Here is a 14,592-nt window from a genome sequence, read left to right on the forward strand (position 1 = left end):
CAGTATGCTGCTGCTGAAGAATGTGAATTTCCCATCGGGATTAATAAAGTATCTATCTATCTGTCTATCTATCTATAATGAAATCAACAAAAGAGAGTTAAGCATTTAAATCTATAGCAAAAGCAGAAATATTTCTAAGTGTCTTATAAATGTAAAAATCATGCTGCTGTGCTTTTCTGAATGTGGAATAGGAGAAGAGAAAAAATACCAGCTAATTAAATGAGATCAGTGTTATCAGGTGTTGTAACTGATTATGAATCTGATTGCAACAAAAACCTGCAGCCACAGTGGGTCACCAGGTCTGAGTTTGGGAAGTACCGAGCTAAGGGAGTTTATCATTAACACACTGAAGGAATGGATGCTAAAATGGGGGGTTTGCAGTCATATGCAAATATTAAATTAAAAATCAGGGACAGATCCATGCATAGGTGGAAAAGGAATGTTGTGGCAGGACAATGGCTATGCCTAAGAAAGGAGCTTGGATCTGTTGGGACCATATAACTGCCAGTAAGATAACATGGGCAGAACTTTGGATGTCAAAACCAGCTAGACTAAAGTATCTTATCCAGTCCTTCCAAGCAAATCTAACCTGCACTGCTGATGTCTAGCAGATTCACTGGCATGTTCACTGTGCCTGGCAAGAGGTTCCTTGGAGCATATCTTGAGCTGCAGCCCGAAAGCATTGGGAGAGGGGAGGTATAGGTGGCACTATGACCACTATGTTCATAAATTTTATTTCTATTTATGTTTTATGTTAATTGTTTTGTTCTTCTTTTATTCTATAATTATAAAGCACTTTGGCCACAGCATTACTATGTTGTTTTAAATGTGCTATATAAATAAATTGACATTGACTATGACCACGTGCTGAAGGCAGTTGCTGACACAATCTGTACTGGAATTCAACATAGCAAACATCAGCTGCCAATAAAGCCTAACATTGGCTTTGTATCTTGCCTGAAGAAGGGGCCCGAGTTGCATCGAGGACTTGCATATTGTAATCTTTTTAGTTAGCCAATAAAAGGTGTAATTTTGTTTGACTTCTCACTAAATTCATAATGTCTAACACGGTACAACACCCTAGTAGTTGAGGCAGAAGAAAAATCACAGGTAGAGCTCAGGGCCTCAATTGGGCTTCTAACCTCAGTGTGTGACTGGCAACTGAAAAATGACCTAGGAAAACAGTTGATGTTGCGAGAATGACACTCCAGCCTTAATATCTGACTGTTCTAATAAAGTTATTACGATGGAGCTCATTGTTCCAAGGGAGGCCCAGATAGTGGAGGCCCATAAGAAGGCCAAATATCTTGAAGTATTAGAGGAATGTGGAAGGCCCATTGAGGTGGAGTGCAGGGACTTTGCTGGGCATTCTCTACATCACACACTCTGTGTATAGACTTCCAAAATTCAACACGTCTTTTTTTGAGGAATTCTCTGACTTAATGTCAATTTTAATTATGAACTATGACACACTCTTAATAGTCGGCGACTTTAATTTTCATATAGATAATCAGTGTGACCAAAAAGTAAAAGAATTTATGAACCTCCTGGACTCTTTTGATTTGAGACAGCTCGTTAATCAGCCTACGCATAAAGCAGGTCATACGTTAGACTTAGTGATTATTAAAGGACTAAAAGTTGATATAAAACAGGTCATTGATATTGGTCAATCAGACCATTTTCTTCTACTTTTTAATATAGAAATAATGATAGAAAACACTAATGAGAAGCATATTGTTAAACTGCAGCTTTAAAACTTACAAACATTCTAAGCAGTCAGTCCGTTTATAGTGCCAACTATAATAGCGAGAATAATGTAAATAGTAAGGTGGAAAGATTTAATACTAAGGTAAGAGCTGCTGTTGACATAGTTGCACCTGAAAAGACAGTTAAAAAATCTTCTAGCATTGTTATACCATGGAAGACCCAAAGAGTGTCTGATTTAAAGAGAGCATGCCGTAGAGCTGAGCGTAAATGGAGGAAGACTAAACTAACTATCCACTATGAAATATTAAAAGTTAAAATAACAGAATACAATAACACAGTCCGTCTTGAGAGGCACTGCTATTTCTCTAAGATTATAAATAACAATGCTAGTAATCCCAGAGTCTTATTCTCAACGATTGATCGTCTATTAAACCCAAGTAACTCAAAGGAATGCATCCTAAGTACTTCAAGTAAAACCTGTGAGGCTATCGCTGTATTTTTCAATCAAAAAATTAATGATATTCGAAATAACATAGTATATCTCCCCAACGCTAAGGATCCTCCTAAACCCCAGTATTCTGTTATAAACAAATTGAACTGTTTCACTAGGATAGATTTACCTGATTTACATAAAATAATTTCTCAAATGAAACCCTCCACCTGCGTCCTTGACCCAATACCAACAAATTTTTTCAAAGAAGTATCAGGCGTGCTAATTGATAATGTTCTTGACATAGTAAATTCGTCATTAGATACGGGGGTCTTCGAAGACTGTCTTAAGACTGCTGTAGTTAAATCCCTACTTAAGAAAAATAACCTCGACCCCTCTGCTCTTGAAAATTTTAGACCCATCTCTAACCTGCCTTTCTTAAGTAAAATTCTAGAGAAGGCAGTCATTATGCAGTTAAATGAGCACCTTAATAAACATGCTATTCTTGATAAATTTCAGTCAGGTTTTAGAACAAATCACAACACAGAAACTGCACTTGTTAAAGTAGTAAATGATTTGCGGGTAAATGCAGACAGAGGCCATTTATCTGTTCTCATCCTCTTAGATCTGAGTGCCGCATTTGACACCACTGATCATAATATTCTTAAGAATCGCCTTAGTCAATGGGTGGGCCTCTCTGGCAGTGTCTTAAATTGGTTTGAATCCTACCTGGCAGGGAGAAAATTCTTTGTTAGTTATGGTAATTACAACTCAAAGACACATGATATCCTATATGGTGTTCCACAAGGCTCTATCCTGGGTCCGCTGCTCTTCTCAATCTACATGCTTCCATTAGGTCAGATTATTTTAGGGCACAACGTGAGCTACCACAGCTATGCTGATGACACACAGCTGTATTTATCAATAGCGCCTGATGACCCCGAATCTCTTGATTCACTAACACAATGTCTGACTTGTATTTCAGAATGGATGAATAGTAACTTTCTCAAGTTAAATAAAGAGAAAACTGAAATCTTGGTAATTGGCAATAATGGATACAATGAGGCTATTAGAAATAAACTGGAAGCATTAGGATTAAAAGTCAAAACGGAGGTAAAAAAGCTTAGGGGTAACTGTTGACTGTAATCTAAATTTTAAATCGCATATTAATCAGATCACTAGGACAGCATTTTTTCACTTAAGAAACATAGCAAAAGTTAGACCTCTTATATCACTGAAAGATGCTGAGAAATTAGTTCATGCGTTTGTTTTCAGTCGACGAGATTACCGTAACGCACTCCTCTCAGGACTACCCAAAAAAGACATAAATCGTTTGCAACTAGTGCAGAATACAGCTGCTAGAATCCTTACCAGGAAAAGAAAATCTGAGCACATCTCTCCAGTTTTGATGTCACTACACTGGTTAACTGTGTCATTCAGGATTGACTTTAAAATTTTGCTTATGGTTTATAAAGCCTTAAATAATCTCGCCCCATCCTATATATCGGAATGTCTGTCGTCTTATATTCCAAATCGCAACCTCAGATCCTCAACTGAGTGTCTCCTTAGAATTCCAAGAGCAAAAACTTAAAAGAAGTGGTGAGGCGGCCTTCTGCTGTTATGCACCTAAAATCTGGAATAGCCTGCCAGTAGGAATTCGCCAGGCTAATACAGTGGAGGACTTCAAAAAACTGCTGGAAACACATTACTTTAACATGGCCTTCTCATAACTTCACTGTAATTTAATCCTGATACTCTGTATATCCAATTCATTATAATAACTATTCATGGTGGCTGTAAAATCTGTACTAACCCCTATTCTCTCTTCTGTTTCGTTTTCCGGTGTCCTTTTGGTGGTGGCGCTAAGTACCATGATGTTCCAAAAATGATGGATGGATTAAAAGCCAGAAGTCTGTATGACCATCAGCATCAAGTGACTCCGTGAGAACCCTAACTACAAAATGGACTATTTCATTTATGTTAGGTAGAATGCCCAGAGGGGACTGGGCGGTCTCGTGGCCTGGAACCCCTACAGATTTTATTTTTTTCTCCAGCTTTCTGGAGTTTTTTTTTGTTTTTTCTGTCCACCCTGGCCATCGGACCTTACTCCTTTTCTATGTTAACTAATGTTGCCTTATTTTAATTTCTTATTTTGGCTTTTATTTTTCTTTTCTTCATTATGTAAAGCACTTTGAGCTACTTTTTGTATGAAAATGTGCTATATAAATAAATGTTGTTGTTGTTGTTGTATGGTGCGACTCAAACCACCTACACCTGAACACCAGCAAAACCAAGGAGCTGGTGGTGGATTTTAGAAGACCCAGGCTCCTCCTGGACCCCGTGATCATCAGAGGTGACTGTGTGCAGAGGGTGCAGACCTATAAATACCTGGGAGTGCAGCTGGATGATAAATTGGACTGGACTGCCAATACTGATGCTCTGTGCAAGAGAGGAGAGAGCCGACTATACTTCCTTAAAAGTCTGGCGTCCTTCAACATCTGCAATAAGATGTTGCAGATGTTCTATCAGACGGTTGTGGCGAGTGCCCTCTTCTACGCAGCGGTGTGCTGGGGAGGCAGCATAAAGAAGAGAGACGCCTCACGCCTGGACAAACTGGTGAGGAAGGCAGGCTCTATTGTAGGAATGGAGCTGGACAGTTTGACATCTGTGGCAGAGCGACGGGCACTGAGCAGGCTCCTGTCAATCATGGAGAATCCACTGCATCCATTAAACAGTATCATCTCCAGACAGAGGAGCAGCTTCAGCGACAGACTGCTATCAATGTCCTGCCCCACTGACAGACTGAGGAGATCGTTCCTCCCCCACACTATGCGACACTTCAATTCCATCCAGGGGGGGTAAATGTTAACATTATACAAAGTTATTGTCTGTTTTACCTGCATTTTTTTATCACTCTTTAATTTAATATTGTTTCTTTATCAGAATGCTACTGCTGGAGTATGTAAATTTCCCCTTAGGATTAATAAAGTATCTGTCTATCTATCTGTCTTCTTGACATTAGATAATTACAGGAAAGAAGAGACACCAAAAACATCATGGAAGCTGCACACAAACTGTCAAGATGTTTGTGGATGAAGGGCTTATCACCCAGGTAAGGGTGTCTGATGATTTAAACACTCTTATGATCCTGGGTTCATCACTAATAATGTGTCCAAATAGCACCATCTCGTGTATTAAGAAACTAGTCATTACAGGCTGAAAATGCCATTAGAAACACTAGTAATGACATGGCTATACTTTTATATTAATAATATCTTTAAAAAAATTGTAGTACTAGGGTGTTGTACCGTGTTAGCCATTATGAATGTAGATAAAAGCCAAGCAAAATGACACATTTTATTGGCTAACTAAAAAGATTACAATATGCAAGCTTTCGTGGCAAATCAGGCTCCTTCTTCAGGCAAGATGTAATACAGAAACCGCAGTTCCCGGTGTTTATATACACACTCTAGGACAAGAAACAACATTGGTAAATCTTTAAATGAGAAATCTTAAATGTAAAAAATTAATAGATTCATTCAGGCTAGGGTTAAAAATTTTTAAAAATGTGTAAATGTCTATCAAAAAATGAAAATTTCTGGATGAGTCCAAACTTTTGACTTATAGCGTATATTCAATGCGTTGCGTGCGCAGAACTGGCGTCCGTTCTAGGAATGGTGCCTACCTTAACTTGTTTGTTACTCCGAATCCTTGTCAACCATTATGGAAAAGGCGGGTTCTGAAACTGGTTAGACGGTTAAACCTTTACTAGCAACCCAAACGTTCTCGAAAAGCGCTTTCTAACTTACAAAGTAACGAATAATGCGAAAACAAAAAGTTAAAGAAGGAGAAAGGAATGAATGAATGAGTGAGTCGAATAATTAAATCTCGGGCAGAAGCAATTAGGGAGGCGGCAGCCTGTTTAGCAGTCATTAACCGTGGACGGGTTCATTGGATCGGAAAGCAGGGGGAGAGCTTCAAGAGTTAAGCGTGTTGAAACCGGGGAAACGACTCCTGCCTCTTCCCCGCCTCCCCCCTCCCTGGGAAGAGTTAGAATTGGACGCGCGCAGCGGGCTGTCTGACTTTGCCCGAGACGCCGACGCTTGGCAGACAGTGCGCGCGGCGGTGCGGTGTGGCGAGTGGAAGCCGGTTGTGTGTTTGCGCGCGCGGAGGGAACGCGCGTAAACCGCTGCAACTCTTGAGCCTTCCCTGAGGGGTGGGGAGGTCGACAGGGGCTTTAAGGAGCATGGCATTGACGAGAGGGCTCACACGCTGACAGAACTCGGACTTCGGCAGGAAAGCTGCAGTTTCAGAAACAGAAAAGTCGATGGGGTTTAAAGTACGGCACACGTGTCTGCCACGAGCGACCCAGTAAACATTTAAAAGGCATTTTACTTCTTGTCCGGGACTGCCTGCCGGAGCATTTTTTTACCCTGTGCCCGTTTTTTTGGTTGTCTCCAGCAACCTTGCAGACCATGGAACAACAAGCCCCCGATCCGTTCTACGACGACGTGAGAAAATGTGGTTATTTGAGAAAACAGAAATCCATGCACAAGCGTTACTTCGTGCTCCGCGGGGCCTCGGACAGGGGGCCGGCCCGTCTTGAGTGCTACGAGAACGAGAAGAAATTCCGTGCCAAGGCCCCCGTCCCCAAGAAGGTGCTGAACCTGGAGACGTGCTTCAACATCAACAAACGGGCCGACGCCAAGAACAAGCACCTGATCGTGCTGTACACCCGTGAGGAGAGCTTCTCTATCGCGGCCGAGAGTGAAGCGGAGCAGCAGGGCTGGTACGAGGCCATGCTGCAGCTGCAGTGCCAGAGTGAGTGCGACCAGGAATCGCCCTGTGCTGTCTGCCCCGAGAGTGTGCATGTCCGTCTGTCTGTCCGTTCGTCTGTCTGGTATGCCCACCTATGCCACTGTTTAGATGAGTAGGCTAACTACACCTGTCCTGCACGTTAGGCATACCTTACTGGTTCCTGCCAAAAGGAAACGTGTGCAAGAGTCATACCTCCATGCATGCCCACTAATGCTATCTGAAATAGACCCTTTACATTTTTACACGGTTTTAACAGGGCATATTTCCACGGCACGGGTTGCAGCTGTGATGTCTGTCAAAGCTACGCTGCTAGCTTTTTAAGAGCATGCATACTCCGTTTATCATGGCTTGCAGGTATGACCTCCCTATATATTTTACGTATACATAGCAATGGGTTGTGTTTACTTCTAAGCAACGGTCTTGGCACAACAGTTTTTGTTTTGTTAATAAAGAATGTACATTGCCATTCCGTTATTTGGATTTATCAGTTTATCGAAGCGCATAGCTGCATTTTATTTTTACAAGTCAAACTAGCATTGCAGTGGACAAGTTTTAAATTACACTTAAGGTTGCGACATGCATTAAATATACCAAGGAGCTTTTTATATACTTGTGCAAGGAAAGCAGAGTAGTCCAAAGTCGACTTTGCAAGAAGCTGATGAATTATTTCTGTGCTACATTGAAGTGTATGTAATATGTACTCTTTTGTAAAAGTGTATTTGTGGTATATGAGAGAACAACTTCAGTGTAATAGCACTGGCTCAATGAGAGTCTGTCCTTTATTTCTGTATTCCTAGGTTTACCTGTGGGTCCTGAATTTCCACTAGCTTCCCAAAACTCTTCATGTTGGGATAATAAACTCTAAATTGTCCGTCTTTGAGGTGTACCATCTAGATTTGATTTCTGCCTTGCAAATAGTTCTCTGGTGATAGGATAATACTGTCTCTGCTTTTTATAATGAAAAAGTATCAAGGCAGCAGATGCCAAGATGCACACAGCCAGTAATATTGTATGGGTGATATTTATTGTGTTGTCCATTACTTTACCCAGTTCATTGTCACAGGGAAGCAGTCCCAATCTTACAAGTAATGGGTACAAAACTGGAAACAAACCTTTTTGTGTTCTAGGCAAAAGTACAATACCAATACAGTATTTTATATATCACCTTTTGCTTTATACAGTACCAAACATAGTATGCATGTAGGAGCTAAGAAAGTCTATACATTATCTAACTGGTTTATCCAGTTTGGTATTGCAGCAAGCTGTTAACTTTTCTGGCATATTGGTTATAACACGCATTCTTAGCCTGTTTAGGGTGACATTCAGATTAAATAGTAAAATTTAATTGTGACAAAGTGTTCCACGTATAAGCTTGGCATGAATACTGTGTTTTAAAAAATAATACTGCAACAGCTTACATAATGTGAGTTAATAAAGGACGCCAAGGCACACATTTAACAGTATGCCTTCTGGAAAGTGAAGTGCATGCAGTGTCCTTAAATAAGAACCTTTATAAAATAAAATGCTTAAAGTGAGGAGATATCTGTAGAGAACATGTAATACATTCAAACACCTTTTTGCTTAAAACTTCCAGTTTGTTTACCTGTAATAGTATGCAATAAATGAACTATAATTTTACATGGTTATAATAAAAGGTTAAGAGTAGTTTGAATTGCCAAGTTGTGTTACTGTGTTAGATGTCTGAACTTGAAGGAATGTCTACATTCATAGGAGTAATGGCAGCTAAATACATTGGTTGGAATGCTTTGAGTGAAACAATGTTGTGTAAACATGGTTGTGTGTGTGTGTGTGTGTGTGTGTGTGTGTGTATATGTGTATATAATATATATATATATATAATATATATATAATTATACCAGTGATTAGCACATTCTAGAAATGTGAATTTAGAAATCAAAACTGGTAAATAGTGTAATACTAAAAGTAATTCTCTGGTGTGTCCATTTAAATTGTTTTAATATACTTTACAAGTTGAGTCTGCACTTTTTAAATTGTTCAATATATGGGGTGAAATTTGGAGCACATGTATGCTGATGGTCCCTTCCACATTATATACAGCTGTGTTGATGCCATCTTTCATAGCTATGTTTGAGCTTTGTGATCTTCATGAAGAGACCTTAGCAGTCGTACTGTTGTTTGAATCAAAAATGACTACCTTCTTGTAGATTGTGCATTGTACTGATTTTTCTATTTAAGCTGATGAGTCAATGGAATGTGTTTTTAAATTGCAGATTGTTGCAGCTTTTTTTCCCACCCTCTGTGTTGTTTATGGTCATGAACAATTTGGTTTTGTCTTCAGTTTAGTTAAGGGTAATGTAACTTAAATTCTTTTTTGTGTGTTTATGCCTCTATTCTGTAAGGTTTGCTGTATGGTATTTAAACAAGGTTGTAAGGGTTGGAGGATTGCAAGTCTACATAATTTGCAGTACAGTTTATCTAGCTGTCAGCTTCAGTTGTTTTATATCTGTATCTTTATACCTACAGAAGTTTATAGAATAAACTATGGGTCTCGATTCACATGAACAGTCCTTTGGGTGTAGAGATGATTTTTCCTCCAGTATTGCTTGTCTGCCTTGTATCCTCATCTATTTTAAACTGATAGTTGTGTTTGATTCAATAACATTCCTTATCTGATTATTGAAGTTAGGCGTAGCCCATTTCTTCAGGAACCTCTTTCATCATCTTCCTAGAGAAAAGCCAAGCAAAATGACACCTTTTATTGGCTAAAAGGTTACAAGAGATTACAATATTCAAGCTTTCAAGGCAACTCAGGCCCCTTTTTCAGGCAATCAGAGCATGCTATCATTTCTCAAAATGTTATTCCCTGTTGTGCCACTTTTACTGAGTTGTTGCCATTGTCCCAAGTTAGTTCCCAACTTGAATATACACCAGCGAACTCTGCCTCTTCCAGAAGAACTTACTTGTTGTGTTTTTTACTCTAATTTTTCATTTTTTTTTTTCTTTTTGTTAGAAAGTCATGTAAATATTTGTGTCATTTAATTTAAAGTTTACAGCTTAGTAGTTTTTATCAGTTTTGCATGACAAATACTTTATGTAAGTGAATAGTTTTGCAGAGGGTCCTTTCTATGTTCTCCTTGGTTACAGCCATTTGGAGCAGTGCCTATTTCTTCAGAAACTTTAGTTTTGAGTTTTAAAGGTGTTATTTCTCTCTCCGTTCTTACTGTTTACAAAATCTTTTACCTAGATCTGTCTCTTTTATATAAGTGAACATTTATTGACATGTAAATGGTGACATCCAGCCTTCTCTCTCTGTGCACTCCTCAGGCTAAAGCATTGGTATTGGCAGGACAGTTGGTGCTTCTGTTGCCTATTTTAAAGCGCATAGATAGATGAAAGTAATAGGTGAGGGGTTCCAGCGGTGGAGATACTTTTTAACTTATTTGAATGAAATGAAAACTGGAATGAGCCAAAGATGGGCAATAGATTAAACACTTTCCATACTTTCACCTCACTATTAGTTAAGAGTTTTGAGGTGCTTGCAGTTCTTTATGCAACTTTGTATACTTGAGTCAATTACAGATTCTATCTATTGTTTAACAGTATTTTAAGAAAGCAGATGTCATTCTGCAGTTCAGTCTTGTGTGCTGGTTGAAAGTGAGATTATTCCCATATTTGCACATCATGCTTTGTCTTTATAGTTCTATTATGCAGATGCAATTTTAAATACAGTATTCTGTAATTTTACTAGATTATATGTATGTAAAGTATTTTGACAATGTGAGCCCACTATACAATTCACTTATGGTTTCTACTGTGTGTTAACACAAGCTATGCCTTTGCAGTTTGTTTCTCATACTCTGAGGGAGGCATATTGAATGTGCTTATACTACTTGTCATTTTTCTGCCTCTAACTTTTGATACTTGTTTGACAAAGGTTACCATTGGTGACCTCATGTTTGATTTAGGATAAGTCCCACTGACCTTTGTAAAATGATAAAATGCATTAGAATAGTCTCATCAGTTAGGTATTGTCTTATTTTTGCCTATGGTTTTACATATATGACTTTGTCAGCTGATCTGCCTGGGAAATAACTGGAAATTTCCACATGATTGCTTCACCTTCCACAGTTCTAGCTCAGAGAAAGTGTTTACTTCTCATTTTTACAGCTAAATCATCAAAGTTGAAATTATTCATCTTTAGTTCAGAAAGATTGGATGTAGAGTTACTGGTGTAATTTTTTTTTTTTTTTTTTTAAATGCTTGTTGCTTAACTGTATGAGCTGTTAGGACAGTGGGGTATAGCATTTTGTAATATCAGTTTGGACTGAATAGTCAGTGCTGCCAAATTGGGCCTTGTTTTGAACTGAGCAGTCATATAAATAAACCATTGAATTGCAAAAGTGGTAACATCAAATAAACAAACAAATCTTAACAAAACAACCGGTCAAATAAAGTTGAAGATTAAGGACATTGCACCCTCAAAAAATGTGTTCAGTAAGTATATACCTAAATTTATTTTCTCATGTCACATGATAAGCAGATATTCTGTGTGGTGGCGGTTGAACATAATAGAGATTGGACAATTGATTTGTTGGGAGCATTTTTTTTTTTTTTTTTATATGCAAGTATTAAGGAAATTTGTTTTGCTAAGGATGCATCGCTTCAGGTGATTAATAATTTTTACGAACTTTAATGAATATGTAATATAAATATGTCCTTAAGAGCATAAAAATATAATTTGCATAAATCATTAACAGCACATGCACTCTATATTGAGACGTTGCTACAAAAACACAAAGTGTGCATGTTTTGATTTTCAGCTGTTACTTGTCAATACCTGGAAAATAGTCATTTTAAGAGAATCGCGTCTCTTGCAGTCAATTCATTATAAGGTCACTCTTAAATGTGTTTACAGTGTGTGAGACAATCTCAGTGATGAGTGGCTAGTGAAGAGACATGATGTATGATATGGAGAAATGCTGATGTCAGTCTTCAAGTGAAAATTAGTTTTCTAAAATGCCCAACATAAGCATGGTGTATGTGTTTGAGTATAGAGTATATTTGTATTTATAGATAATTCTTAAACCGTGATTAACAATAAATAACTCAAAAGTAAATGAAGCACTGTGATAAAGCCACCATTTTTAATGTTATGTGGGTGTTCTGTAGCAGAATGCATGTATTATGTTTTAATTAAGCAAAAAGGATCTTTGCTTCACACCCTCATGCATGTATGTATTTTTTCATATTGTCAAGACTGCACTGAGTTTCCAACTTTTTAATTTTTTTTTTTTTGGTCAACTGCTGATGTGCTTTTAATTCAAACACCAATACTGTTGCATCTTCAGTTATACAGATGTAATTGAAGTAGCTTATTGCAGGTTTTGACCAACTTAGAAGCATATGATTATAGTCTCTCACCTAGTGCTGGGAGGTATACCGGTTCATACTGAAAACCATTTTTTATTTTTATGATATGGATTTTTCTTATACTGCAACACCAGTTTAAATAGCCTAAACAATGTTCGGAACATGGTGCAGCAGGACACTGTTTAAGGGAGGGACTTTTTCACTTGTACTCCGCTAAACACGCATGGAACGGAGTACATGCGTTAATGGAGGTATTGAGTGGTGAAAATGGACAGAACATTCCGAAACTGAAGCTGTAGCAGACGATAAAGTTGAACATGATGACATAGAAGAACTTTTGCCGAAAAAAAGAGCTGTGTTTGTTGTCTGGAGATACTTTTGGTGTTAAAAGGTTGGATGTGGACCAAACAACTATTTATTGATTGCAAATGCTGTTGAGCTAAAGTTGTTGCCATAGCCGCAAAATGCTTTGGACACAGGCTTCACACAGTCATAGGTATGTAATAGTTATTAAACTATTTTAAGTAACGGTAGTAAAAACATACCACAGTAATAAGAAATGTACAATGAATGTGTATATATTCAGTTTTCTCTTCTTTTATCAGTCAGTACAGGTAGTCCCCCTACCTACAATGGTTCAACTTAGAATTTTCGAAGTTACGATGTCGAAAGCGAGACAATTTATATAAAATTGTGTAAAAATATAAATTTCAAGTTCAAGTGAACGTTTCTGTGGGCTGAGCGATGCAGTACGATATGTTGCTTGCAACTCCCACGGTGTGGGATGCCTCATTCTAGCTAGCGATCAGTAGACATCAGTGATCTTGTTGTTCTAGCGCTTTTTGATATGCTTTTGCTAGAAGGAAAGTTAGCTTTGTTGATTTGACCTCGATCCCCTGCGCTTGCGTGAGTAGCGAAGAGCAAAAAGCTTCTAAAATGGCATGTGGAGAGATGCCAAAGTGAATGCTCAAAGCAAAATAATCCGTGGATGACTTTTTGCGTATTCTTGCTGAATCGGACTTCGATTTTGATGCAAGTGATCTGGAGATGGAGATAGAAAACGAAAGTGAGGTACCGGGATCAGCTGATCGGTTCCCAGCTGATCATGATGTTGAACACATTCCTGTAGCTGATGGTCATCCCAGGCGATTGTTGCCATGGGTGCGACACTTACGAATTATTATATTATTATTATTATTACGATGACATGAGATACAAACCATATTGCGTCTCACTGCAGTGGTCACCCCTGCGCACCTGTCTCACAAAGACGGCCAGTCCACCATGCATTCCTGCTGGCCTAGCTTGAAGCAAGGTCCATATTAATGCAATTTGCCTTATTGATGGTTCAGTTGGTAAAGATGTCATCACCAAGTTGCACTTGTTTTGTTTTTTTATTTAATTTTTATTTGGTGAATATTGTGTAATGTACCTGGGCTGGAAGTTGCACTGTATTAGTTTAAATATTATGCAGTTTAATGATGGTAAAGTTGTTTAAAAAGTCACTTTAATGTGTCAGTGGACAGAGATTAACATTAACAAAGTATAGTTGGTTTACAAAAAATATTTACTTTTTATTAATTTTCTAAGACCTATTCAGTGTAATACATCTTTTGACAAGCACCTCTGGATATTTTACTAAGTCTAAATGCCTCTTTGGATAGTTGAAAATATGTTGTCAAAATTTGTTCAATAAAATGGTTCTATATTTTGACTGCAACTGTCATGTAATGTGATTCTTTCTCATCATTAGTACCACCCCCCTTAAACTCTTTATGGCACCATGTAAACCTGTATTAATACTTGTGTGCATATTAAAATGTGTTTTGTACAATTCTCATGGCAATGGAATAGGTTATTCTTAGCCAGTCTGCTGCAGTAATTGCAGTGCAAAATGTGGTTAACATCCACTCATGCATGGGGAGAAAAAAATACTGTCAATACCGTGAAACCGGTATAACTTTGAAAAATACAGTGATATAGAATTTGTCATACCACCCAGCACTACTCTCACCTAATCATTGGCTATAAGTGGAGCTTTTGATTTTATTTACAATATTTTGGTTGGTTTAATTTTTAACCCTTTAAACTTCTTGCACTACTCTCCTGCATAACCAGATAAATGGAAGCCTTATGTCATATTAAACTATGTTTATAATTACACTATAGACCATGAGGGTTGTTTGGTTTTTATTAATAAAATTAATTTCTATGGGCTTATTGTTCAGTGACCATTTTTAACTAATAAAATATGTACAAAAATTTATCTACAATACATATGCCAT

General features: G+C 38.0%; 1 protein-coding gene across 1 annotated transcript in view; it reads left to right on the top strand.

The window, feature by feature from the left end:
• Nucleotides 1-6,156: 6,156 nt before the first annotated feature.
• The window catches only part of si:ch73-335l21.1 (insulin receptor substrate 1-B), a 100,547-nt gene continuing 92,111 nt past the window's right edge, over nucleotides 6,157-14,592 (top strand). The window contains exon 1 of the mRNA XM_028798401.2: nucleotides 6,157-6,958. Coding sequence (XP_028654234.2) covers nucleotides 6,613-6,958 — 346 coding nt within the window. The 5' untranslated portion in view covers nucleotides 6,157-6,612. The remainder of the gene's footprint in view (nucleotides 6,959-14,592) is intronic.

Source organism: Erpetoichthys calabaricus, chromosome 3, assembly GCF_900747795.2.
Source record: "Erpetoichthys calabaricus chromosome 3, fErpCal1.3, whole genome shotgun sequence".
NCBI lineage: Eukaryota > Metazoa > Chordata > Cladistia > Polypteriformes > Polypteridae > Erpetoichthys > Erpetoichthys calabaricus.